The 24,448-nt window shown below is 49.1% G+C and overlaps 1 protein-coding gene across 14 annotated transcripts in view; it reads right to left on the bottom strand.

Moving 5' to 3' along the window:
- ENOX2 (ecto-NOX disulfide-thiol exchanger 2) overlaps positions 1–24,448 on the bottom strand; it is a 135,529-nt gene that overhangs the window by 32,952 nt on the left and 78,129 nt on the right. For all 14 annotated transcript variants that reach the window (XR_012160888.2, XR_012160891.1, XR_012160896.2 and 11 more), the window contains 3 exons: positions 19,300–19,533; positions 9,277–9,489; positions 7,050–7,156 (listed from right to left, as the gene is read on the bottom strand). Coding sequence is in view for 4 of the 14 variants with exons in the window: in XM_073360663.1 (XP_073216764.1) it covers positions 7,050–7,156; positions 9,277–9,489; positions 19,300–19,533 (554 nt within the window). In the remaining 10 variants the exon portion in view is untranslated. The remainder of the gene's footprint in view (positions 1–7,049; positions 7,157–9,276; positions 9,490–19,299; positions 19,534–24,448) is intronic.

Genomic DNA, 24,448 nt, shown 5'->3' with positions numbered 1-24,448 from the left:
GCATGATACAGAGTTTACTGGGTGAGTTACAGATGATCATAGGGGCTCCTTCTGGCCTTAAAATCTATGAATAATCTATGAGCCACAGATTCTCCCTCACAGATAAACTGTGCCTTCCTGCATAAAAACCAGCCACCAGGTAGCATTCATGAAAGAAAAAACAAAAACAAATGCCCTTCCATGACACTATGCAGAACTGGTAATAAAGAGAAAGCTCATCTCCGAGGCCCTTAGTCCAGTCTATAAAATACGCACAAGAGACTTGTTGTGTCTTCATCAAGGGTTCCATATGCTTACAAACATAACCTCAGAGTTGCTCAGCCACACATGTACGGCTTGTATTCTAGGCTGCTTTATCTGTTGAGCAGGATGAGTTTTTATTCTTGAAAGCTGTGTGTTTTAGTGTGCACTTCCTGTAATTATGATACAAGTGTGTCTATTGTAAATATTTATCAATGTTACATAGGATAGACAAAGTATTACACAAGATGACAAATGCGCATAGTGCAGGGGTGAGCAAACTACGGCCCGGGGGCTGCATCTGGACCTTCAGATGTTTTAATCTGGGCCTCAAGCTCCCGCTGGGGAGTGGAGTCTGGGGCTTGCCCTGCTCCCACACTCCAGCCGGGGAGCGGGGTTGGGGGCTTGCCCTGCTCTGTGCATGCCATGGCTCTGCTTGGCTCCTGGAAGCAGTGGTATGTCCTCCCTCCAGCTCCTATCCGAAGAAGCAGCCAAGGGGCTCCGCACAGTGCCCCCGACCCAAGCACTGCCTCCGCAGCTCCCATTGGCCAGGAACCACAGCCAATGGGAGCTGAAGGGGCAGTGCCTGCGGACAGGGCAGGGCACAGAGCCACCTGGCCACGCCTCCGCATAAGAGCCAGAGCGGGGACATGCTGCTGCTTCCGGGAGCTGCTTGAGGTAAGTGCTGCCTGGAGCCTGCACCCTTGACCCCCCTTCCACACCCCAACCCCTCATCCCCAGCCCCACCCCAGAGCCTGCACCCCCAGCCAGAGCCCTCACCCCCTCCCGCACCCCAACCCCCAATTTTGTGAGCATTCATGGCCCGCCATACAATTTCCATACCCAGATGTGGCCCTTGGGCCAAAAAGTTTGCCCACCCCGATGTAGTGTGTAACTGTGATATCAAAAGTAATTGAACCAATCAGCACCCTTACTCCACAGCTAATTTGCATGCAACAGTTTCATTGGCTGTATAAGGGAGACATAGATGGTGGATTATTTTGTGACGGCACGGGCTTTTAGCTACTAATACTACTTAAAGGCATAAGTTTAGAACAGCATGTTTCAGCGTATTTTGTGTTTATGATGTAAATAAAACAATAAAATCACAATGAGTACGAAAAGTTCAACAGGAGGCCAAGAGGTTATTTTTTGCCAAGCAAACCATTCATACCTAAATAATCACTCAACATGTTAATTAGGGTCATTAGTGCTAAACTATGTTATTAATGTGAATCCTCTCTCACCTGCATTCATGGTTTTGCCTAGATGTGCATTTATTTAATTTGCAAAATAATGATGTGTTGTCAGGATTTTACCTTCCTATGGATACTCTCACATGATGGTGACAGGCTGATGACAGAATTTCTGGCAGCCTGCTCATTTTTGAATCAGAATCTCCATCCATTGCAGTGAAGCTGCGTGGAGCTCCTTGACTTATTGTGATTTATGACTTGCTTATGTTATGATAACTAAGCAACGTCCCCCTACACAAAAATAATGCTTCTCAGTAGGTTAGGTCACTGGGTCTTTCACTCCCACGTTGCATAAAGCCTTTTGTGTAACAAATAGTATGCAGGGCTGACCTGAAATGATACCATGGTTTAATGTCAAAGTATAGCACAAGAAATACACTTGAATTAAGTTTGACCTCAGTAGGGGTAGGTTAGACTGCACTTTTTCGAAGCAGAAACATAGCTGCAAAGAGCCTTCTGTCGCTGTTACACATTACATTAAATCAAAAAGAGTAACGTTTGTTGTTACATATCCTCTATATTCTGACTTTGAGGGCTACCCGCAGTTATGGGAGGTGAAATGGAACAAGATTTCCCAAAGCCTTTTAGTGAACTCATTAAGACGAAGAGTTAGAGAGGTTGTAAACTGACCAGTTAGACACAGCCAGTTTGATTATATGGTTCTTAGTTATAAGAAAAATGAATAATTGTCACCATCCATCCCTCTAGCTTGATTCTCCATCCATGACACTTCCCGTGTGCCCATCAGACTCTGAGACTGCAGGCAACACCCCTTATGGGAGAGGATTCCTTACTCTATGGATTCCTTTTGCCGTGCTGCCAACTCACAATTTTGGTCCCTGCTGCAGGCGGTCTTGCAATGATAGGTCTGTCTATCATACAATCCGGGCAAAGCAAAATATGAGAGAGATGGGCTACCCCACATGATACCCTTTAGCCCAGAGGAAGGTGCACATCCATAGGCCATGAATTATTATCACACATCTTCCACTGACAGCTATTAACGGTTCTGTGCATTTCACCACCCTTATCCTAAGCCAAAGTGTCATTCTGCTGGAGAGATAACTATTATTCACAGATAACATAACTCAGAGCCTGTATAAGGTTATTTCAGGCACAGCTGAGAGTAAAAACTAGGTCTAAAAGATATACCTACAATAAACAGAAATCTTACCAACCTTGCTACATAGCCTTCCAGATGGAATGTCTAATCAGATGCTTCTGTAGCCTACTCTAGCACAGTGTGGCTTTGTGTCACCTGTTAGCAGCTAGGACACAGAGAGAGTTTCATAGACTCAGATTCCAAGCCCAGAAGGGACCATTGTGATCACCTCCTGTATAACACAGGCCACAGAACTTCCCCAAAAGAATTCCTAGAGCAGATCTTCTAATCAAAATCCAATCTTGATTTTAAAATGGTCAGTGATGGAGAATCCACCACGACCCTTGGTAAGTTGCTCCAATGATCAATTACTCTTACCATTTGCAACTTATACCTTATTTCCAGTCAGAACTTGTTTAGCTTTGAATCCAGCCACGGAATCATGTTATGTCTTTCTCTTCTAGAATGAAGAGCCCATTATCAATTTTTTTCCCCAATGTAGGTACTTATAAGCTGGGATCAAGTCACCCCTTAAACTTCTCTTTGTTAAGCTAAATGGATTGAGCTCCTTGAGTCTATCACTAAAAGGTACATTTTCATATCCTTTAATCATTCTCTGAATCCTCACCAATTTGCATGGGAATGGTTGCAAAATAAGAAGCAAATTGTACTGAAGAGGATTTCTTGGTACTGATGCTCGGAAATGGGAGGTGAACAGCCCAGCTGCACGCTCCCCTGAAGGATGGGGGACATGTGACTCCATCACTCACAAAGATGTTGAGCTGGGGAAATGTCCAAGCCGGCTCCCCTAAAAGTTTTGTTTAGGGTGAAAACTCTATCCCCATTGGTCAGCTAATAGTAAGTGAGTTGAGTAGGACACCTTGGTGGGAGGCACGGTCTGCCTAGGTGCCATAGTTGGCAGGGAAATTGTATGGGGTGAGGAAGGGTCCAGCCTGGATCTTCTCAGACAGCTGCAAACCTCTGTCATTTCAATTCTAAGCCAGGGGAGCACTGTCTGCTTTTGGATTGGTGCTTACATTTTGCACAGCCCCAGTGGCCAGCTTTGACAACACACACCACAACATGCTGTTGCTGGGTTGCTGCAGCTTCCCATCGCCTGCAACACACAGCTGGCCAGTGGCCAGCACCTGTCTTTCTAAACTTGAATAAAGTTAACAGTTTAGAAGGCTGTGAGGGTGTACTGGCAACCTATATCAATGCCAAAGTTCCATGACAAGCCAGCATGTACATCCTGCTCTGCCCTAAACCCACTGCTTCCAGTCAAACACCAACAAGTAAGTCACACAGAAAATGCTCTACAGGAACACTCCACAACTAGCACCAGGACCTCAGAGAAGAACAGTTTGCACCTTGCTGTCCCCTTCCTTCTGTGGGTCACAAAGGATTTAACTATGCCTGACAGCATCCTAGGAGGAGCATGGTCTCGTGGTTCAAGCACTGAACTGGGACTCAGAAGACAAAAGTCCTGTCTGTCACAAAGTTCATGTGTGATCTTGGGCAACCACCTAATTACTCTCTGCTTGAGCTTCCCATGTGTAAAATGGTAGTGTTGATAGTATTGGTATATCCCTTCCTCAGGGATCAGTTCATTAATGACTGTGATGTGTCCAGATACCAAATTGCTAGGGCCACAGAAGCAGATAGATTTCCATTTTACTAACAGGGAACTGAGACCTGGAGATGTAATGAGTTGTTCGAGGCCTCACAGCAGGTCTGTGGCAGACTGGAGTGTATAACCTAGATCTCCTGACTCTGCGTCCCAAGCTTTGATTAGTCAATACCCTATCTTCCATCATCCGAATTTTGTAAACAATGGCTACAAATATCTACCCAAGTTGCAGTCTCTTATTAATACAGCATTGTACTTCCCCGCATGGGCAGAGTTTGCTCATTATGCAGCTGCCAGGGCAGCTCCATGGTTAAGGTTATGTTGAGATTAGCAGGGACTCAATTACTTTATTTTTCAAACATAAAAGATGATTTCCAAACTTACAGCACTTCCTCTGTGAATAAAGAATGCACTTTGTGAATTCACAAATTTCTCCACTCCTCAGTGTAAGAGGCAGGAGTATTTTAAAATTATTCCTTCTTGAACTTCGATTCACAAACCTGGATCTCTGCAGCTGATAAATGTCTTTGTTGTGAAACTTGATGACTGATTCACTTGAGGATATGATTAAATCTAGACGCAGACTTCTTTTTAAGTTTCATTATCTGAAAATAACTGAATTATTTGCATGTTCTACATCACTGTTTATGCCCTGGGGGGATAATAGTTTGGAAGACACCAATTTTGACATCAGCCTTCATTAGGTGAGAGGAGTAAGAGTGGGACTCAGTGTGGGAGGAGCGCTATTCTATGAGGTCTTCAGGAGAGGAGCTTCATGCCTACAGATCTCCTCAGTGTAGCAGATCTCTGCAGCCACTCCCGCAGACCTTACAAGGTTTACTATAGCAAAGTCCCCTCCTGCACACTTCCTCAGGCATGCCAAAGAGGAGCTGGATGAACTCTACAGGCAGGGATCTAGTGTTATGACCCTTTCCAGTGGTCTGATGGAAGAATGGGTTGCAGTGTACAAGTTTTCCATCCTTAGAAACTGAGAGCCAAATCCTGGGAGAATATCATTTCCATAAAAAGAAGTGTTCAGTGATCTTAATTTTTCTGGAACTAAACTGTGAAGGTGCAGCACTGCTTCATACAGGGACCAGATAAGAACAGATCTCTTCTGCCTCATATTTTATTGTTTGTAGTGTTGTAGCAGTGTTGGTACCAGGATATGAGAGAGACAAGGTAGGTGAGGAAATATATTTTATTGGATCAGCTTCTGTTGGTGCGAGACACAAACTTTGGAGCTACACAGAACTCTTCTTCAGGACTGAGGAAGAGCTCCGTGTAAGGTTGACAGTTTCTCTCTCTTGCCAACAGAAGCTGGTCAAATAAAAGATATTACCTCACCCACCTTGTCTCTCTCATCTTTTATTCTCATTTAGAAGGAACTGCAGTTTTAACCACAACCCAAATTAATTCCACTGTTACACTGTAAACTTAGGCTATGCCTACATTAGCCATTGAATGCATCCAATGAAGTGAGCTGTAGCTCATGAAAGCTTATGCTCAAATAAATTTGTTAGTCTCTAAGGTGCCACAGGTACTCCTTTTCTTTTTGCGAATACAGACTAACACGGCTGCTACTCTGAAACCTGTCATTAGCACTTTTGTCAGTCAGCGGTGTGAAAAAACACCACCCTGACTGACATAAGTTACACCAGTGGTTCTCAACCCACGGGCTGCATGCGGCCCAATTAGCATACAGCTACGGCCCGGCTGTGTGCTAAAAAATCCAGGTCCCAGCTGCCCAGTCACCCATGGCAGGGTCCAGCCTCCAGCTGCCCGCAGCTACCCAGTCCGCAGCTACCCAGCCCTGCACAGCAAGGCCTTGGGTCCAGCTGCCTGTCCCTGCGCCCAGGGCTCCACTCCCGGCCCCGCTCTGTGGAGGGGTCTTTGGGCGGGGGGCGCTGTGGTTCTCAGCCTGAGGACTACAATGATAAATAGGTTGAGAACCACTGAGTTACACTGACAGAAGCGGAAGTGTGGACAGCACTACGTCATAAGAACATAAGAATGGCCATACTGGGCCAGACCAAAGGTCCATCTAGATCAGTATCCTGTCTTCCAACAGTGGCTAATGCCAGGTGCTTCAGAGGGAATGAACAGAACAGGTAATCAACAAGTGATCCATCCCCTTTCACCCATTCCCAGCTTCTGGCAAAATTCCCAGCCATCATGGCTACCTCCGCTCATTGAGGATGGTTTAACTACGCCGACAGGAGAGCTCTCAGGGTGGCTACAAAGGAGACCTTACAGCTGCACAGCTGCAGCGGTACAGCTGTGTCACTGTAAGGTCTCTAGTGAAGACATAACCTTAATTACATTCTATAGACACAGAAGTACAATGATGTCCTTCATCAGACCTGCTGCATTTGTGCCAGCTTTAAACTTTGCACCTCTAAAGACTGTTACAAGGATTAGATAAAGAACTATGTAGTCCTTTTTAGGATTCTCTCTCAGGTGACTCCACACAGTTTCCACACCAGTACACAAATTTTTACAGTTCTAATACCACAATAGAAACCATGGCCCAACAGTTATTCTTGTACACAATACCAATGGCTTACAGAGCTCAATTTATCGTTACTAGGGCTGTGTTAGCATATGAAGGATCCTTCTCCAGTCAGAGACACCAATGGAATACTTATTACCTTTGTTGCAGCAGATGATCTAAGTAAGGCCCATATTGCACCATTTCATTAAGGCTGTTTCTGTCCATGTGAGCACAGTGCTACTAAGTGCCCAGGTAAACTTAAAATCAATATCCTGTTAAGAAATAGACTGTACTCTGTAGGATCTAACACAACAAAAAATTACCAACCTCGGCTTGTTTGCACCACACGCTGATGTTCTTACGCTGAGCTTTCGTGAAATGGTCCCAAGCCTTTTGTTTGGAGGCGGAATGGTACACAGCCACTATCTGCTCAACTGTAGTGTGAAATCAGCAGTCAAATCGGGCCAGAATATCATCCAGAGAATGCAAACGAGAGGAGTAAAGGAGTAAAAGAGCGGAATCAGGCAGGTGGTTTGGCTAATCTTTTGTTATAACACTGTACTGTGCTGAGGCCATGCTCAGGAGGGACTCAGTGCCCAGAAAGGAAAGAAGGGACTCCAGAAGGCCAGAGCCAAAGTGTCTCTCAAGTTATTAACAACTGGGGAAGCCAGAGTCATTCTCAACAGAACAAAAGTGAGATAGGGTTAAATGCACGAAGCATACATTGTATAAGTGGAGCCAACAAGTCAAACAGAGGATTTCCTGGGAATCCAGCAGAACAGGGTCTCGCACTCTTTAGAATGGAAGGATTGTGTAGCTTGCGTTCTTCTGTGCCACTGTTTCAGTCCCAAAGCACAGACGCATAACCTGGACATTATAACACACCACCCAAATAAGCACAGGGAAGGGTCTTCCACCACAGGGCAACAAAACCAGGAAGCTCTAATTTCCCTGGACACTCACCTGTCAAACCAGGGCTCCGGAGTCATTCTTTCAAAATATTTTTCCTGCCAATTTTTGGAGAAGTTTTTAAAGGAAGTATGTGATCTCCCCCTGCAAAGGGGTAGAATTCTCCTCACAACAAGAAGCACAGCTAGAATTGGCTTTGTATATTTGGCCTGCTGTAGTGGGCATGATTCTTATGAAATAAAACTCCGTGTACTCTATGTTTAGACTAACCAGTGCAGCTGTAATAAGAATACTAATGGGTGTGTTATAATGACTAATTACTAAAGCTGTGATTTAGTCACAGAGGTCACGGAACCCATGACTTCCAAAGACATCTGTGACTTCAGCCAGCGCCGGCTGGGAGCTGCAGGTCCCCTGCCACGTGTGGAGGCACTGAACTGCAAGGTACCCCCGCAGCTCCCAGCCACCGCAAGTGGCAGGGGGGAAACCCTGCAGCTCCCCACCGCTGCCGGCCACCATAGACAACAGGGGGGACCAAGTGGCAGGGGAAATCCCCACTGCTCCTGGCCGCTGAAGGTGGTAAGGTGGACCCCCACCACTCCCTTCCCCCAAGGGCAGCAGGGGGTCCCTGCGGCGGGGGGGGGCCCTGCCGCTCCCCGCCCACGCTGGTGGCAAAAGGGACTCCCGTTGCTCCCTGCTGCCATGGGCGGCAGGGGGGACCCGCAGCAGGGGGAATCCCCGCTGCTCCCGGCTGCAACGAGTGGCAGGGGGGACCCCACGGGCGGCAGAGAGGACCCCCACTGCTCCCACTGCTGCCCTCAGGGGGATCCACGGAGCTCCAGGCTGCTGCAGGTGGCAGGGGGAACCCCGGCAGCTCCCAGCTGCAGCGGGGGGGACCTTGGAGCTCCCTGCCTCCCTTCCCCCTCCAACCTCCTCAGCTGCCCAGGCTACCCATTTTGTCATGGGTATTTTTAGTAAAAGTCAAGGACAGGTCACGGGTTTCCGTGAATTTTTAATGATTGCCCGTGATCTGTCTGTGACTAATTACACAACACTTCCTGCTCTATTACTACTTACTCTGCAGAAAACACTGCATCTCCTGGATTCAATGCCCATATTTGTTTATGGTAAGAATAGAAAAAAATCTGAATCAAGATTAAGCATGAAAGGAAAACCAAATGCAAAAGGCACTAGTTTAAAATTTGGTCCTACGTCACAATGAGAAATTGATTTAATCTCCTATTTATGGAGCCTCTTTCTACAAAACAGGACTTTGAAAACATTCTGTTACATCCTACCTTTGGTGAGTCAATCCTGAATATTGCACCGAGGCACTGGGCTGCTGGGGACTTACCTTGACTGCACACAAAGGTGCAGAATGTTGGGTATTGCTACAGTAGAATAATTAACAGAATATATTTAAGAGAGAACAAATGAGGAGTTCATTCCCCTGTGTGTAAATGCTTCATCCATGAAACACCAGAATTTTATGGAGGTAAATGACATATATCTGTAAATTAACTGTATTTGTCCAGCCATGGTGATTATATTTTCTGGGGTCTTGCTGAATTTGCTGCACCCCCTCAAAACCAAAAAAATCTCCCAGTAATACATGAACAACACTCAGTGCAGAAATACTACTCACACTGAACTAGAATCCCTGAGAGAGCAAGCTTAAACTTCTCCTTAGCTTCCTCCATCTCTTTCTCATGGGCTGCTTTCTCGTTCATCAATCTGCGAACGTGGCTGTTAGCTGACTGGATCATGGAGTAGAAGTTGTTTGCACTCCGCCTGTTCACTTCCCCACGTTCTATCCAGGTCACCAAGGTCTGCACTGCTTCCAAGAACTTGGAATCGTCTGGGTCAAAACAGAAAATCTTTAGAACAGGCAAAATCTGCAGAGTCATTTCCAGTTGCTCAGCTGTTCAGCAGCCACCTTCCCAGCAGTCAGCACTGAACTATTTGCTTAGCCCTGGTCTACACAATGAGTTTAGATCAAATTTAGCAACGTTAAATCGATTTAACCCTGCACCCATCCACACAACGAAACCATTTTTGTCAATTAATGGGCTCTTAAAATCGATTTCTGTACTCCTCCCCAACGAGGAGATTAGCGCTGAAATCGACATCACCGGGTAAAATTTGGGTTAGTGTGGACACAATTTGACAGTATTGGTCTTCGGGAGCTATCCCACAGTGCTCCATTGTGACCGCTCTGGACAGCACTCTCAACGCAGATGCACTGGCCAGGTAGACAGGAAAAGCCCCGCAAACTTTTGAATTTCATTTCCTGTTTGGCCAGCGTAGCAAGCTGATCAGCAAAGGTGACCATGCAGATCTCATCAGCAGAGGTGACCATGGAGTCCCATAATCGCAAAAGAGCTCCAACATAGACTGAACGGGAGGTACTGGATCTGATCGCTGTATGGGGAGAGGAATCCGTGCTATCAGAACTCCATTTGAAAAGACAAAATGCCAAAATATTTGAAAAAATCTCCAAGGGCATGAAGGACAGAGGCTATCACATGGACCGGCAGCAGTGCCGCATGCAACTTAAGGAACTCAGGCAAGCCTACCAAAAAACCCAAGAGGCAAACGCCCACTCGGGGTCAGAGCCCCAGACATGCCACTTCTATGATGAGCTGCATGCCATCCTAGGAGGTACCCCTACAACTACCCCACACCTGTATGTGGACTCCTGCAAGGGATTCTCACGCAAGAGGGATGAGGATTTTGGGGACAAGGAAGATGATGAGGAGGGGGAGGTTGAAGATAGCGCGCACCAGGCAAGCAGAGAAACCATTTTCCCCAACACCCAGGAACTGTTTATCACCCTGGAGAGAGTACCCTCCCAACCAGGGCTCCCAGACCTTGAAGGCAGAGAAGGCACCTCTGGTGAGTGTACCTTTGTAAATATAATGAACGGTTTAAAAGCAAGCGTGTTGTAATGATTAATTTGCCCTGACTTGGGATGCATTTGCGGCCAGTACAGCTACTGGAAAAGTCTTTTAACGTGTCTGGGGATGGAGCAGAAATCCTCCAGGGACATCACAATGAAGCTCTCCTGGAGGTAGTCCCAACGCCTTTGCAAAAGGTTTCTGGGGAAGGCAGCCTTATTGCATCCTCCATGGTAGGACACTTTACCACGGCAGATCAGTAGCATGTACTCTGGAATCATTGCATAAGAAAGCATGGTAGCATGCGGTCCCAGTGTTTGCTGGCATTCAAGCAACATCCATTCTTTATCTCTCTGTGTTATCCTCAGGAGAGTGATATCATTCATGGTCACTTGGTTGAAATAGGGGAATTTTATTAAGGGGACATTCAGAGGTTGGCCGTTCCTGCTGGGCTGTTTGACTGTGGCTGAAAAGAAATCATCCCCGCTGTTAGAAACGCGGTGGGGGGAGGAGTGAAGCGATCATCCAAGAGAACTGGGTGTGTGTGTGTGTTGGGGGGGGTTAGTTGGGTTGTGCTGCACATTAACCCGAAAACACCAGCCCCTCCTTTTAAATGGCCAATGTGTCTTTTTCAATTTTAATTTCCCTTTTTTTCCTCCCACAGCTACAAATGTTTCAACGCTGCGACTAGCATCTCCGTCCCAGAGGCTAGCACAGATAAGAAGGCAAGAAAAAACGCACTCGCGATGAAACGTCCTCTGAGCTCAAGCTGTCCACCCAAACTGAAAGAGCCCAGCAGAATGTGTGGAGGCAGACAATGGCAGAGTCCAGGAAAGCACAAAATGAACGCGAGGACAGGAGGGACACGCAAGAGGACAAGTGGCGGGAGCAACAGGAGAGGTTGCAGGATCAAGAGGAAAGCTGGCGGCAACATGATGAAAGGAGGCAGGATGCAATGCTGAGGCTACTGGAGGGTCAAACTGATATGCTCCAGCATATGGTTGAGGTGCAGGAAAGGCACAGACCACCACTGCAGCTCGTGTAACCAACCGCCCTCCTCCCCAAGTTCCAAAGCCTCCTCACCCAGATGCCCAAGAACACAGGGGAGGGGGCTCCGGGCACCCAACCACTCCACCCCAGAAGATTGCCAAGCAACAGAAGGCTGGCATTCAGTAAGTTTTGAAGTGCAGTGTGGCCTTGTCCTTCCCTCCTCCCCCACCCCACCCGGTGCTTTCCTCCTCCCGGGTTACCTTGGCAGTTATCCCCCTATTTGTGTGACAAATTAATAAAGAATACATGAATTTGAAACAACGACTTTATTGCCTCTGCAAGCGGTGATTGAAGGAGGGAGGGGAGGGTGGTTAGCTTACAGGAAAGCAGAGTGAACCAAGGGGGCGGGTTTTCATTGAAGAGAAACAAACAGAACTGTCACACCGTAGTCTGCTCAGCCATGAAACTGGTTTTCAAAGCTTCTCTGATACGCAGTGTAACGGCCCTGGTGTCTGGCTGCGGATAATCAGCGGCCAGGTGATTTGCCTCAACCTCCCACCCCGCCATAAACGTCTCCCCCTTACTCTCACAGATATTGTGGAGTGCACAGCAAGCAGTAATAGTAATGGGAATATTGGTTCCACTGAGGTCTAAGCGAGTCAGTAAACTGTGTCAGCGCGCCTTTAAACGTCCAAATGCACATTCTACCACCATTCTGCACTTGCTCAGCCTATAGCTGAACAGCTCCTGACTAGTGTCCAGGCTGCCTGTGTACGGCTTCATGAGCCATGGCATTCAGGGGTAGGCTGGGTCCCCAAGGATAACTATAGGCATTTCAACATCCCCAATGGTCATTTTCTGGTCTGGAAAGTAAGTCCCTTGCTGCAGCTGTTCATACAGACCAGAGTTCCTGAAGACGCGAGCGTCATGTACCTTTCCCAGCCATCCTACGTTGATTTTGGTGAAATGTCCCTTGTGATCCACCAGTGCTTGCAGCACCATTGAAAAGTACCCCTTTCAGTTTATGTACTGGCTGCCCTGGGGCTCTGATCCCAAGACAGGGATATGCGTTCCGTCTATCACCCCACCACAGTTAGGGAATCCCATTGCAGCAAAGCCATCCACTATGACCTGCACATTTCCCAGAGTCACTATCCTTGATAGCAGCAGCTCAGTAATTGCGTTGGCTACTTGGATCACAGCAGCCCCCACAGTAGATTTGCCCACTCCAAATTGATTCCCGACTGACCGGTAGCTGTCTGGCGTTGCAAGCTTCCACAAGGCTATCACCACTTGCTTGTGAACTGTGAGGGCTGCTCTCATCTTGGTATTCTTGCGCTTCAGGGCAGGGGAAAGCAAGTCACAAAGTTCCATGAAAGTGTCCTTATGCATGCGAAAGTTTCGCGCCCACTGGGAATCATCCCAGACCTGCAACACTATGCGGTCCCACCAGTTTGTGCTTGTTTCCCAGGCCCAGAATCGGCGTTCCACGGCATGAGCCTGCTCCATTGCCACCAGGATGGCCAATTGCCGGGGCTCGTGCTTTGAGAGAACTCTGTGTCCATGTCCTCATCACTCTCATCACCGTGCTGCCATTGCCTCCTCGCCTGTTTTTGCAGGTTCTGGTTCTGCATATACTGCATGATAACGGGCGAGGTGTTTACAATGCTCATAATTGCCACGGTGATCTGAGCGGGCTCCATGCTTGCAGTGGTATGGTGTCTGCAGGAGAGCAGAGTTGCAGGGGAAGTGGTGGTTGGATGACCAGTTTTGCAGACCTACTGCACCATCTGCTGCCAGGACACAACAGCTGAGTGGGCTGCAAGCTTGCCGTTTTATGGTGAGACAAGAGCAGCCGAGCAGAGTTGCAGCGGACGCGGCCCTGCGAGACCACCAGGAGACCAGAGTGGCAGCAGAAGCGGTGGATGACGACGGTCATATAGAGGACCTGCGAGGTGGATTCATAGCATCAGGAGAGCAGGAGAGCAGAGTGGCAGTGGAAGCGGTGGTTCGATGATGACGGTTAGCAGTCCTACTGCACCATCTGCTAAAAGCAGTGAGGCGCCTGCACGGAAAAAAGGCGCGAAACAATTGTCTGCCATTGCTTTCACAGAGGGAGGGGCGACTGACGACATACCCAAAACCACCTGCGACAATGTTTTTGCCTCATCAGGCATTGGGAGCTTAACCCAGAATTCCAATGGGCGGTGGAGACTGCGGGAACTGTGGGATAGCTACCCACAGTGCAACACTCCGAAAGTCGACACTAGCCTCAGTACTGTGGACGCACTCCGCCGACTTAATGAGCTTCGTGGGGACACACACAATCCACTGTATAAGATAGCTTTCTAAAAAATCAACTTCTATAAATTCGACCTAATTTCGTAGTGTAGACATACCCTTAGTCTAGCCGGATTAGATTCCTCAAAACACAACATGGCCAGCTTTCAGTCAAGTACCAAATACACAGGGGCTGCCAGAACAGCAATTTATGGAAAGCATGCTTTGCAAAGATTATCTTAGAGGTTTTGTGGTTTCGCTGTATTTGATGATAATTTATGAATCCGGCTAGCTAATAGGATTTTTGTAAATATTCTCCAATCATGACCATATTTTAGAGGGCAACTGCATTACATTAGGCCTCAGGCCTAACCTGTCTTAAGATTGTTATCTGAATTGTCCTCAGAATCATACATCGTTTTGCAGCCGAAAAACCCAGAAGAAAAAGCAGCGGCTGCAATACAATGCAGAGGAAGGCAAGGCCCCCAGCTAGCTCACACCCACTGCGCTGGAGCAGAACTGGGTTAAGTGCAGCTCTACTGAAGAGACAATACAAAGGCATGGATCAAACCCTGAAATACCTATCCAGTTTTAGTCACCCTTTGCCCTGGCAAAATGCCCACTGACTCAAAGACAGCTTGCCTGAGTAAAGGCATGAAGATTTAGCTTAATGTTTACTTCATGGAAAATTAGTTTAGCAAGGAATGTCACTTTCAGGCTATTATAAAACAACAACAACAGTTACAATCAACCAACTCTGGTGAGTGTTGACTCGGGGGACTGGCAAAAGGCTGGCTGAGGAGCAGGTGAGTGGCTGGCTCAGGGATGGGCAGCAGGGTGTCCGTGGCTCAGGGGACTGGTGAACGGCTGGCCCAGGAATTGGTGAGTGACTGGCTCAAGGGCAAGGTGCTGGGGGGTGCCTGGCTCAGGAGACCAGCGAATGGTTAGTTCAGGGGGACACTTGGCCACAAAAGCTGTTTACCTCTAGGTCACTGGGTCATATCTGCCTCAGGTAACAGTAACTGAGAGGACTTTCCAGATGAAGGCTATTGTCTAGCCTTTGTGAAAGGGGTTGCTGTTCTCAGCCTATGTCACACCTCTAGCTGTTGGGTGGAGGAACTGGCTCTCGCTAGGCAGCAGGGGTTCCATGCTGACCAGCTGGGAAACTGCAGCCCATCATCAATTTTCAAAAGTCTCTAGTGATGTTAGGTGCCCAACATGAGACACCTGAAAGCAGCTGATTTTCAGAAAGTGCTGAGCACACTCACCCCCTCAGATTCAGGCCCGTTTAAGGAGTCGCAAGTTGGGCACACAATGCCACTAGATTTTGAAAATCTGGGCCTGTATAATATATATGCCCTATGTAGATTTATGCCACACAAAACCAGATCACTTAACTTTGTTGTAAATGTGTCTTTTCATAGCAGAGAGTTTACTACTCTAAGTCATTAGCCTACCCCGAAGACCACAAACGTAGCTGTTAATGTCTTGATGCCTTTGCTGCTCCTCCCACATTAGCCTGGAAAGTGTCACCACCTCAGCTGAAAAATGTCCTGGCTTTAACCCCTAAATAACCACAGACATGTTCAATTCTACCTAGAGAAGGGTGTCTCAGAAACTTCTAGTCTCTTGTTCTTGGCGACATAAGTGATGGACCAATATCCAATTTCCTGAATGACTTTGTCCACCCAAGATAAACTTGATGGCCCTGTTAACATCCAAATGGTGCCATCTCTATCTCCTGAGGATGAGGGGGCTCAGGACAGAATAAAGTCCTAATTGAGCTGATGAGGAGAATGGATTTTAGGTAGGAAATCTGAGTATTACTTTTGAGGGAAAGCTGCAGAAAAGCCTCTTGATAGACAGTGCATTTAACTTGCTAATCCTTCAAGCAGATGTGATTGGCAGTAAGCAGGCAACTTTGATAGAGATGAAATATCATGAGTTAACCATCAGCTGAAAGGGCTGCTCTGTGAAGTGTTCCATAACAAGGTTCAGCTTCCAGCTAGTATAAAAGCTTTAACAGAAAGCAAATTTTTGCCACTGCTTTAAGAAACCTGCAGATGTGTAGGAGAGAAGCCAGACTACCTTTGTCAGATGACATTGTGAGAGAACCCAAAGCCATTGCCAAGGCTCATCTTTTTAATGGAGTCACCACACAACACTCAGAGCTCTGTGTTGTGCACTCCAGAATCTGCAGATCTTCCAGAGATCTGAGTATTTATGCTCTGCATATGGAATCCTTTCAGAAGTTGGAGAGTCATCCTGGCCAGAGAGCAACCTGGCAGAGGCCAGCCGCTGATCAGAGTATCTGAGCTTCCAGGGGTTCAGCCCCTCATGTTCAACGCCATCAGCTGGAATTTTTCTGGATCTTGGCACCTTATAGGAATCTGCATCAGCAGATCTTGGTGATAGATAACTGCTAGGAAGGGCACCAGGCCATCTCTTCGAAGCAGGATAAACAACGCCTGTGAGATGTAATGGGCAGGAACTAGATCCACAGATTCATCTCATGTACAGGCCACCAAACAGCCATTAGATGAGAAGAGGAGGTTACTTATCTGTAAGTGGAGGTTCTTCGAGATGCATGGTCCCAATCTGTATTCCACTGCACTATGCATCCAGAGCTGTAGATTTTGGAAGTAGTAGTGTCTGTTGGTCTGCCCTTGCTTCGCCTCATGGTTTAATCTGAGGTGATAACAGACAGGTCAGATGGACAGTCTCCAGTTCCTTCACCGCCGCAAATCCAACAGATCCGCAGCAGAGGGGAAGGAGGGCAGCAAGTGGAATACAGATAGGGCCACACATCTCGAAGAACCTCCACTTACAGGTAAGTAACTGCCTCTTCTTCTTTGAGTAATGGTCCCTATTGTATTCCACTGAGGGTGATTAACAAGCAGTACATAGTTCGGAAGAGTGGAGTGGAAGGCAGCTGTGCTGAATGAGGCATCTGTTGCAAAGTTCCGAACCAAGCCGTAATGTGTAGCAAAGGTATGTACCAAACTCCATGTGGCCACCATACATATGTCTCTAAGCAGCACATTGTGGAGGGTGACCCTGGTGGATGCCTGGGCTCTCGTGGAATGGGCCCTCACGCCGAGGGTTGGAGACGGTCCTGACAACTGATAGTATAGCGTAATGCAGTGGTTCTCAATCATGGGTACCCCTGGGGGTACGCAGAGATCTTCCGGGGGTACATCAACTCCTCTTGATATTTGCCTAGTTTTAGAACAGATGTGACGGGGCAAGGCCAGATGACTATAGAAAAGTAGTGGGAGATAGATATATTAGCTCCAGGCTAAACAAATCCCTGGTACCAGGTTAAGTGAAATGGAAGCTGCTCCAGATCAATTAAGATACCTGGGGCCAATTAAGAACTTTCCAGAAGGCAGGGAGAATGCTATGTAGATTGGGACACCTGAAGCCAATCAGGGGCTGGCTGAAACTAGTTAAAAGCCTCCCAGTCAGTCAGGTGGGTGTGCATGTCAGGAGCTGTGGGAGGAAGTTGTGCTGTTGGAGAGGCTGAGTAGTACACACCATATCAGGCACAAGGAAGGAGGCCCTGAGGTAAGGGTGAAGTGGAGCTTGAGGAAGTGAGGGCTGCTGTGGGGGAAGTAGCCCAGGGAATTGTACATGTCATGTTTCTAAAAGGTCAGCTACCATAGCTGATACTATTAGGGTCCCTGGGCTGGAGCCCAGAGTAGAGGGTGGGCCCGGGCTCCCCACCACCACCTTTGCCCCCAATTAATCACTGAGACTGGGAGACAACAGAGACTGTGCAAGGAAGGATAACTTCTCCTCACCTCCCTCGCTGGCTTATGATGAAAATGCCTCAGTAGACTGGGACCCTTGTCTCTAGAGAAAGAAGGGTTACGTGGAGGGTCACAGCAAGCCTCTGAGGCTAGCGAAATCCTCCAGGAAACGCGGGACCCACGGAGGCAAGGTCAGAGCTTTGTCACACAGACTACAAAAAAAGCACTAGCGAAGTCAGTACAAACTAAAATTTCATACAGACGACTTGTTTATACTGCTCTATATACTATACACTGAAAAGGAAATACAATATTTATATTCCAATTGGTTTATTTTATAATTATATAGTAAAAATGAAAAAGTTCTTATTACAAAATCAGAAATAAAAATGCAAAAGTGTCACAGCACATTATTGATTTTTGTGTCCCCTTGTTTGTTGATGTAATAAACGGTGGTAGTGTTGTCTGACATGATGAGAACGCGATGGGAGTGGGTGAATGGGAGAAAAGCTTGACATGCTCTCTATACTGCCCAGAGTTCCAGGATGTAGGTATACATCCAGGATTCCTCAGGGGCCCATGTGCCTTGCATCATGTGGTCTCCCATGTGTGTTCCCCTTATTATGAGGGATGTGTGTATGATGATTGTCCTGTCCTGGGAGGAAGGGAATTCTCACACAGGTATGTCACGGGTCCCGTCTAGCACAAGAGGGAAGAGAGCACCTCAAGTGGGGACTGTCATCAGAAGGTCCCTAGTGCTGCATGGGCGAGTAAACTCCCTGGAGACAAATCTGGAGGCAACAAAGGTGGAGGCAAGCAAAGGCGGTGACATACATGCGCGCTGCCAGTTGGCCAAGGAGGGATAGGCAAGTTCTGACCAGGACAGATGGACTGTTGACTACTGGGGTCATGAGTTCTTGCAGAGTCTGGAATCTGTCCTTTTGTAGGTAAGCTCATGCTGAAACTGAATTGATGGAGGCCTCTCTGAAAACTCGGGACTGTGCGGGAACCAAAGCTGATTTTTCGACACTGACTCCAACTTCTAGGGAGGAAAGGCGTCTGAGCAACATTGGACGAGATCCAAACTTCATCTTTGGATTGCACTGCTAGGAACCAGTCATCAAGACAGGGGAATACAAGGACCCCATAACGCAAAAATCCCTCTATACAAAACGGCAGGCTCCCCTTCACTGCCCTGACTGTGCCACCCCTCCAGTGGCTAGTAGCGGACCTATTTATCACTAGCAATGGTGGCCTGCTCACTCCCTCACCATATTGCTCTTCCCCTGAACTCCTTCCTACATCTTCCTATTTCTCAGCTCTGCTTCTGGCTCGTCCCTCCTCCCCCTCATGTTTACCAGCCCAACCTCCCTCCTCCCAGACAGTAACTTCAGGCTGTCTGGCACTGTAGACCCAAACACAGCTCCCTTCTCTCAGGGAGTGACTGCAGACTATTTTCCCTGCAGCCCTTTTCTGCTGCCAACTTCCTGGTTTTATACCAACCCCTCCTGTTCCCCCAGCTGGAGTCCATCTTCTCTCAGTTCTTCCAGGCCTTGGCTCTTCCCCAGATGCAGCCTATCAGGCTAATTATTCTACTTTATCAGTCCTGCCTTGTGAGGGGTAAACACCCCATTACAGGGTACCAGGTGGTGGTATTAGTCAGTCTAGTAAAGGAAGCCACTGAAATCTGGGTGTGTTTAATTTCTTATTATTTGCTATGAAAAACAACCAGTCTGCAGAAATACATACCTTTCAGCTTTTCAGCGACAATGCTGCACTCGTGGTCAGAGTAGTGGACAACAGGGGGTGGAGAAGGAGGACAGAATCTCTCCTCCTCCATTCTTCTGCGATGGCGCTCCTCTCGTGCCAGCATCCGCTGTTTACACTCCCACTCATACAGATCATCCCGAGCCTGAGCAAAGTCCACATGGAGGCGTCCGGTATCCTTTTTGTCGGTGCTGGAGCCTAGCCTGATACGATAACCTAATCGTCACAACAAAAAATTAAAAGACAGCTTGTACAATAACTAACCCATATGGTGATATGAGAGGTGAGAGCTGAGAGGTGGGTAAACGATGGCCCGTGGGCCACATCCAGGGCTGCGAGCTCCTGCCACTCTGAGTGGCATGGTAAGGGGGTGGCGGCGGTGTGCTTGCACAGCAGTGTGGGGGTTGGGTTGGGGGTTCTGGGGGGCAGTCCGGGGACAGGGAGCGGTTAGGGGCGGGGGGTCCTGGGGCCCAGTTAGGGGACAGGGGGGTTGGATGGGGAGCAGGTTCTGGGGCGGTCAGGGAACAGGGAGGGTTGGATAGGGCATGGGAGTCCCGGGGGCCTGTCAGGGGGCAGGGGTGTGCATAGGTCGGGGAAGTCAGGGGACAGCGGGGGTTTGGGGCAGGGTTCCCAGGAGGGGGGGGCAGGGGACAAGGAGCAGGGGTGGTTGGAGGGGTTGGGGGTTCTGAAGGAGACAGTCGGGGGCGGGAAGTGGGAGGGGGCAAATACGGGGCAGGGGCCAGGCTGTTTGGGGGGCACAGCCTTCCCTACCCGGCTCCCCATACAGTTTCACACCCCAATGTGGCTCTCAGGCCAAAAATTTTGCCCACCCCACTCTAGCTCATACAGCACAACAGAGACTGCCTATTGGTTCCACAAAGCTACCCAATCAACCAGTAACAGTGATTACAGCGTAGGGCACACAAGTGTAGAGCGTCTCCTGCCAGAAAGAAACAGAGACAGCAGCTAGGGAGTTAAGAGCAATCGTCACATGTTTGATGCTGTCAACTTCACATCAACTGGCACCATCTGCTAGGCAGAATTCAACATCCACCTTTCCCTGTCTGGGCTCGTGTACATGCCATATCCAAAGCAATGAGCATTAGACCAGAAACACATCCATTTGTGCATGGGACTCAGCTTGCATGGAGGAGCATTCAGAAACCACCTTGGGTCCTTCACACATCCTTCTAATATTCTGCACAAATAACTAGAGCCTCGCAACCTGACAGGACCTGACAACAAGTGCTGGGCTCGAGTCGGGTGTGAAAACAGCCTGACACAGTCAGCATTGGGGCTGGTTGAGTGGTCTCTGATCACCTCCTCCCGCCCGTGGGATCTGCGCAGCTGCCACTGCTAACTCATTAAGCTGCGTACACTGCAGAGCAAGCATGCCAACGAGTTGCAGAGCCTCTCACTCCACAGCACACAGACCGCGGTGAGGTAGCAGCAGCCGGAAGGACTATGGCATGCAGTCCCAGCCACCATGCTGGCGCCATAGGAAGGAGGCAGCTGGAGATGGATCGTAGGCATGAAGTGTGCGGAGCAGGACGCCCCACCAGGCTGAGCCCCCAGAACAAGGCAATGGTGGCAGCGCTGACTCAAGTTTGGGTGGAAGTATCGGGGTTGGGTCAGATCTGAAAATGACTCAGCACTCTCGGGTCAGGTTTGGATTAGCTGGGCTCATACCTCTCATGTGTCCTGCACTGTGTGGGAAATCCTGCATCAAGCGCTTATTTTTAAGGTTGCCCTGAACTGTCATTGCAAAGTCCCAGCAATAAAAAATGGTTACCTATCTTTCGTAACTGTTTTTCTTCGAAATGTGTTGCTCGTGTCCATTCCAATAGGTGTGTGCATGCATGATCATCGGAAGGTTTTTCCCCTAGCAGTACCCATCGGGTCGGCTGTGGAGACCTCTGGAGTGGCGCCTTTATGGCAGTGTATATAGGTCCCTGCCGACCCACCTCCTGCTCAGTTCCTTCTTGCCGGAATACTCCGACAGAGGGGAGGAGGGCAGGATTTGGAATGGACATGAGCAACACATCTCAAAGAACAACAGTTACAAAAGGTAGGTAACCATTTTTATTTCCTTGAGTGATTGCTTGTGTGCATTCCTATAGGTGACTTCCAAGCAGTTTCCCTGGGGGAGGGATCGGAGTTTACCTGGTTGCTGAGTGCAGGACTGCCCTGCCAAAGGCTGCAGCATCCCTCGCCTGCTGGGTAATGGCATAGTGTGACGTGAAGGTGTGGATGGAAGACCACGTTGCTGCCATTCATATGTCCTGGATGGGGACCTGTGCCAGGAATGCTGCGGACAACACTTGCGCTCCCATGGAGTGCACCGTAGGCTAAGGGGCTGGAATTTTTGCCAGGTCATAGCAAGTCCTGATACAGGACGTGATCCATGATGAAATACGCTGGGACAAGATCGGAAGCCCCCTCATCCTTTCTGCGATTGCAGTAAAGAGCTGTGGTGACTTACAAAATGGCTTTATGTGCTCAGTGTAGAATGCTAGGGCAAGCCTAACGTTCAGGGAATGGAACATGTGCTCCCTACCACTGGCATGCGATTTAGGGAAGAACATAGGTAAAAATATGTCTTGGTTCACATACACAGAAATGCAGGGTGAGGGTGTAGCTGCACCTTGTCTTTATAAAAGACCATATAGGGTGGTTTGGAAGTCAGCGCTCTGAGCTCGGATATCCTTCTGGACGAGGTTATGGCCACCAGAAAGGCCACCTTCCAGGAAAGGTAGGACAGAGGGCAGATTGCCACGGGTTTGAACGGGGGCCCCATGAGTGCGGACACGACCAGGTTGAGGTCCCCGTGGGCAACGGGCCATTGTACCTGGGTATAAAGTCTGTCTAAGCCCCTGAGAAACCTGCCCACCATGAGATTACCGAACACTGACCCACCCGCTGCCCCTGGGTGAAAGGCCGAAATAGCAGCAAGGTGTACCCTTAGAGATGATATTGCTAACCCCCTACTGCTTAAGGTATAACAGGTAGTCCAAAATAAGGGGAATTGGAGGTAGCTGCGGTTCGGTTCCTTTTTGCAGAGACCAAATGGAAAAAGGCTTCCAATTTGCCAGGTACGTGGCACGAGTGGAGGGTTTCCTCCTTCCCAGCAGGACTCCCGCACTGGGTCCGAACACTGAAGCTCAAGAGGGTTCAGCCATGGAGTTTCCAAGCCATGAGGTGGAGGGACTCCAGATTGGGGTGTTGCAGACAGCCGTGATCTTGTGTGATTAGGGTCAGGGGCACAGGAAGCGCCACTGGTCTGTCCACTAAGAGGTTCAACAGCATGGTGAACCAGTGCTGGCGGGGCCACGCTGGTGCTATGAGGATCAAGGAAGCACCGTCCCGGTGAGTCTTGAGGAGGACTTTGTGTATGAGAGGGAAGGGTGGGAAAGCATACAGCAGGTGACTCGCCCATGAAAGGTGAAAGGCGTCCGCGATGGAGCCTGGGCTGTGCTTCAGAAATGAGCAGAAATGCTGGCACTTCCTGTTGTTCTGCGTCGCAAACTGATCTACGTGGGGAAAAGCCCCATCTCTGGAAAATCGAGGGTGCGATGCCCGGCCTGAGAGACCATTCACGACCGTGAAACGAGCAGCTGAGGCGCTCAGCTAGCTCGTTTTGCACTCCTGGAAAGTGCGACACCTCTAGGTGCATCGAGTGGGCAATGCAAAAATCCCACAGCTTGAGGGCTTCCTGGCACAGAGGAGAGGAGCGAGCACTACCCTGTTTGTTTGTCAGCACTGAAACACATGTGCCCTGCAGGCAGGCCTCAAACGCTTGGCATGCCAGACGAACTGTCCTCAGCTTCCTTACATTAATATGCAACGATAGTTCTGTGTGGGACCACAGGCCTTGGGTTCTGATATTGCCCAGGTACACTCCCCATTCGAGCGCTGAGGCGTCCGTGACTAGGGATAGTGTAGGATGGGGTTTAGCAGAGGGTACTCCCGCACAAACTTGTGGTTGCGGCCACTAGTGGAGGGACTCAAGGATGCAAGGGGGGAGGGTAACTATCACGTCCAGCCGGTCCCTGCCCGGCCTGTCCACCCATGCCAACCACACTTGGAGGGGCTGAAGGTGTAACCTGGCGCGCTGGACCACATATGTGCAGGCTGCCAAATGCCCCAACAGTTTCATGCCATTTCTGGCCGTGGTTGTGGGAAATCTGCGAAGGTTTTCAATAATGTTCATGAGTGCTTGGAAGTGTAACTCCGGCAGGAACGCCCTTGCCTGTGTGGACTCCAAGAGAGCCCCTATGAATTCTATTCTCTGCGCTGGGGCCAGTGTGGATTTGGAAACGTTCAGTATGAGGCCCAGCCTGTGGAATGTGGCCCGGGCTAGGGACACATGCTGTGCGGCCCGTGCTTGGGACTCGGCCTTGATGAGCCAGGCGTCTAGGTACGGGAATACTTGCTCCTGAAGTCTGCAAAGGAAGGCTGCCACGACCGCCATACACTTGGTGAATACCCGGGGGGCCGCCGAGAGCCCGAACAGGAGCACCCTGAACCGACAGTGCTGGCCACTGACCACGAATCTCAGGAATCGTCTGTGGGATGGGATAATGGATATATGGAAGTATGCATCTTTCAAATTGAGGGCGTACCAGTCCCGCGGATCCAGGGAAGAAATGATGGTGGCCAGAGAGATCAAGCGAAACTCTCAGGGAGTCCATCAGCACCGGACTCGACGGGCCTCCCGTTGAGGCCGGAGCCAACAGTGCCAGGGTCTTGAGGCCCAGACCGTGGGTGTCCGGTGGGGGATGGTCCCTGCTGGAGTCCCCTCATGGCTTCTTGACGGGGAAACAATCCCTGTCCGCCTTCTTTTTCTTATGCGGCACCAGAGACTGCAAATGGTGCCACCTGGTGGCACTGGCCTTATGGGTTGGGGAGTGGCGCCGGTGCTCCTTGGAGGAGTCCTTCTTCAGTGCTGGGACATCCCGCACCGAGGCCAGGGTGCTGCGCACCAATGATGCCGATGGCACTTCCGATGCCAGCTGCGGGCAGAGGGCTGACTCCATCATGTGGAGCTTCAAATGATAGTCCCGCTCTCTCTTAGTCCTGGGTCTGAAGTTCCTGCAACTTGGGCACTTATCTGTCTGATGGCCCTCTCTCC

This window comes from Lepidochelys kempii, chromosome 9 (genome assembly GCF_965140285.1).
Source record: "Lepidochelys kempii isolate rLepKem1 chromosome 9, rLepKem1.hap1, whole genome shotgun sequence".
In the NCBI taxonomy this organism is placed as follows: Eukaryota; Metazoa; Chordata; order Testudines; family Cheloniidae; genus Lepidochelys; species Lepidochelys kempii.
Note: the sequence above shows the minus strand (reverse complement) of the source record. Positions and strands in the feature narration are given on the sequence as shown.